Source organism: Plasmopara halstedii (genome assembly GCF_900000015.1).
Source record: "Plasmopara halstedii genome assembly, contig: Scaffold_322, whole genome shotgun sequence".
NCBI lineage: Eukaryota > Oomycota > Peronosporomycetes > Peronosporales > Peronosporaceae > Plasmopara > Plasmopara halstedii.
The window spans coordinates 975,859-978,611 of NW_020187243.1; the positions used below are offsets into that span (position 1 = coordinate 975,859).

Below are 2,753 nucleotides of genomic sequence, written 5' to 3' on the forward strand. Positions count from 1 at the left end.
TAACGGGAAGAATGCCAAATAACGTCAACTCGGTTTACGTCCCCATCACTAATAATCAGAAGTCAGCAACAAAAATGGACAAACTGTGAATTTTAGCAAATTGTAAGTATAACTTTTGCAGATTTTGTTTGCGTGAGCTAAGGCACACAGATAACGACTTATGCAACCCACGCGACATGAGCACATCAACTGATACACCATACGTCCTTGCATTTGGTATTTATAGTCGATGAGCTCGAGCTAGCTACGCACAACGATAGGTTCGTGTGCTTGCGTATCAGATAACTTGCTATTTTTTATTAATGGGTGACATGAATCTAAGTTAAAATTTAGCTTAAACTTTTTGTAAATATATGTCCACAGCACAAAAATATCATAGCCAACTCTTTTGCGCACCCTGATACTTCATCACTAATACTAGTCGTGACACTCCATCATAGCCCTTTATTATGGTAGCTCTGAGCTATCGAGCAACAATAGTGACAGGGTATGTAACCTCGTAACATCCAAATATTAGATCGAGTTGTCGTCTTTTCTTCCCGTTCGAAAAAGACATATAAAGCATAAGACAAATCAGTTTTAATGAAGGTTGTCCGAGGGTTATGCTACCGGAATCCAGCTAGGACCAAGTTTTCTCTAGCGCAGCATGCTGGTAGCTGTTCGACTCTTTTATGGGACCGAGTTCCGTACCCCTTATTACACTATGGGGTTATTTCGGTCTAGGTATCATACACAATATTTACAGAACAGTCACACTTTTAGAATATAGTTTTTCATCCATTTTACTGACTTATCTCCGGAGACGAAGGTTGTCAAAGCGAATGGCTACATCTGGTTATAATTATTGAGAAGGATGTCTTGTCACTTGGGCATAACAGTGCATAAACGCGTACCCTCTGTTCTCCTACCCCTTTTCGCGACAAATTACTACATAAACCAGAAAACTAATACGCAAATGAATATGACTACATATACATGAGAGAGATATTGGGAGTTTTGGATTAAATAAACAGAGTAGGAGATTTTCCTAAGTATATAACTCCTAGCCATCATAACGCACACCATCGATCGACTTAAAACAAACACTCAAGAAGATCTTTGAGCTCTTGATCCGTTAGAGCTGTGGTGGGATTTGGAAACGAATATTGGTGCAAATGTTCTTCAATAGGTGATAAGACCATTGTGTCAAAGAAGAATAGTGGAAGCTTTTCGCATGGTACGTGCGATGCATCAGTAGGAGACACAACCTTTAAACGATTCTTCGCTTGCAACGAGGAGCGTGAAGTTGCTGGAACGTGCACGGATCGATGTTGGGTCTTCATATGCCTTGTAAGGTTCCCCGCCGTACTAAACGTTTTACCACATTCGTCAATAACACACGTGTGGACACAATTTCCATTATGGACCTTCTGATGTTTTGTGAGCATATCCTTGCTTGTAAAGATACGAGTACAGCCAGGTGCTGGACACTCCATTTTGTGCAACGAGTGGAGACGTTTGTGACGCGCCAAATTGCCGGACGTACTAAATCGTTTGCCACAGGAGCCAATAGGACATTGATGTGGTTGTTCTCCCGTGTGAGTTTTCATGTGCTCATGCAGTGTAAACTTGCGATGAAATCGACCACCACAGAGTGGGACGGGACACGCAAACGGTCGGTCTTGATGCGAGTCTCGAAAACGTGGTTGACTTATCAAAGCACTCGGACGAACAGCGGTACTAGCAGCCATAGTGTTGGATGTTGATGATGAAGGTGATTGACGAAAGGCTTCAAATACAAAAATGACTTGAAGTGCGAGGCTCGAAGTGCGAGGTCAAGGAAACGCGAGACACTTGGAAGGTGTGATGGGTACTAGCCACGTCAGGGTAAAAAAGCCATGTGTCAGCGCATCAACGAGTACTGTCCCTTGTTCTGAAACAGCGGAGGACAGATCCCAAGATTAAGACAGACCCCTGAATAAGCATCAGGTGTATGAATATTGAGGAACAAGCATGTTCTCGTCGAAGGATCTTCTTGTAGTATCTGTCCTTTTTGCTATTTCATCCAGCGACTAGATATTGCTGACGCGTTGCTTATCAGTGAAATTGAACTGACCGATGATTATTGACGGTCTGCGATCTTCCGAGAGGATCATCACACAGCATCAGCGAGAATCAAACGGACTCTTTTATTCTCAGCTTGTAGAAGTTTACGGCAGAGGTCCAAATTCTCAATCAGGTATGTCGTTCGCAATAATGCAATAAAGGTATGCTGCAAGGCCAGGGACTACGTTGTGGTCGTTTGAGAAACGTTTTCTTCACTACTTTCAGGCGAATTGCTATTGTTCAAATGAGACTCTTGTGTTATATTCTAATTTGAAGATATTTTCAACAATATCGAAGCTATGCGTACGTCGCGATAGCTAATCTCCTACTTAATCTGCAGTCTGACACTGCTACAACGCAGATTGCATGAATCATAATGGTACAATACAGAGCAGCTTCAAAATCTTGGGAATTGCCGTTTGGAAGAATAACATGTCGCGGGTGGTAGGGATCCATTCACTTCTCTTCTTCGAGGCCACAGCTTTTTTTAAAAACAATAGGACGATGCCCTCAACTCAGATATCCACCGAGTTGCGCCTCGTCTGTACCTCGTAATCTTGTGTCGAGTCCAAGCATCGACCATCGAGGGTTTGATCTCAACACTTCATTTTCTACTGTACAATGAAAAGGGGCTAGATCTAGTGCTTAGCTTAGAAATTCTCATATCA

At 42.5% G+C, this 2,753-nt stretch overlaps 2 protein-coding genes across 2 annotated transcripts; one reads left to right on the top strand and one right to left on the bottom strand.

Annotated features, from left to right (window-relative positions):
• Positions 1 to 11: 11 nt before the first annotated feature.
• PHALS_08331 (uncharacterized protein) lies at positions 12 to 233 on the top strand (the record flags this gene model as incomplete). Its single annotated transcript, XM_024723661.1, has 2 exons — positions 12 to 61; positions 122 to 233. 2 exons carry the CDS (start codon positions 12 to 14, stop codon positions 231 to 233), a joined length of 162 nt encoding a protein of 53 aa, XP_024574615.1.
• An 840-nt stretch (positions 234 to 1,073) lies between these two features.
• Positions 1,074 to 1,730, bottom strand: PHALS_08332 (hypothetical protein PPTG_04552; the record flags this gene model as incomplete). The annotated part of the gene is made up of 1 exon (XM_024723662.1): positions 1,074 to 1,730. One exon carries the CDS (start codon positions 1,728 to 1,730, stop codon positions 1,074 to 1,076), a length of 657 nt encoding a protein of 218 aa, XP_024574616.1.
• Between the last annotated feature and the right edge of the window lie 1,023 nt (positions 1,731 to 2,753).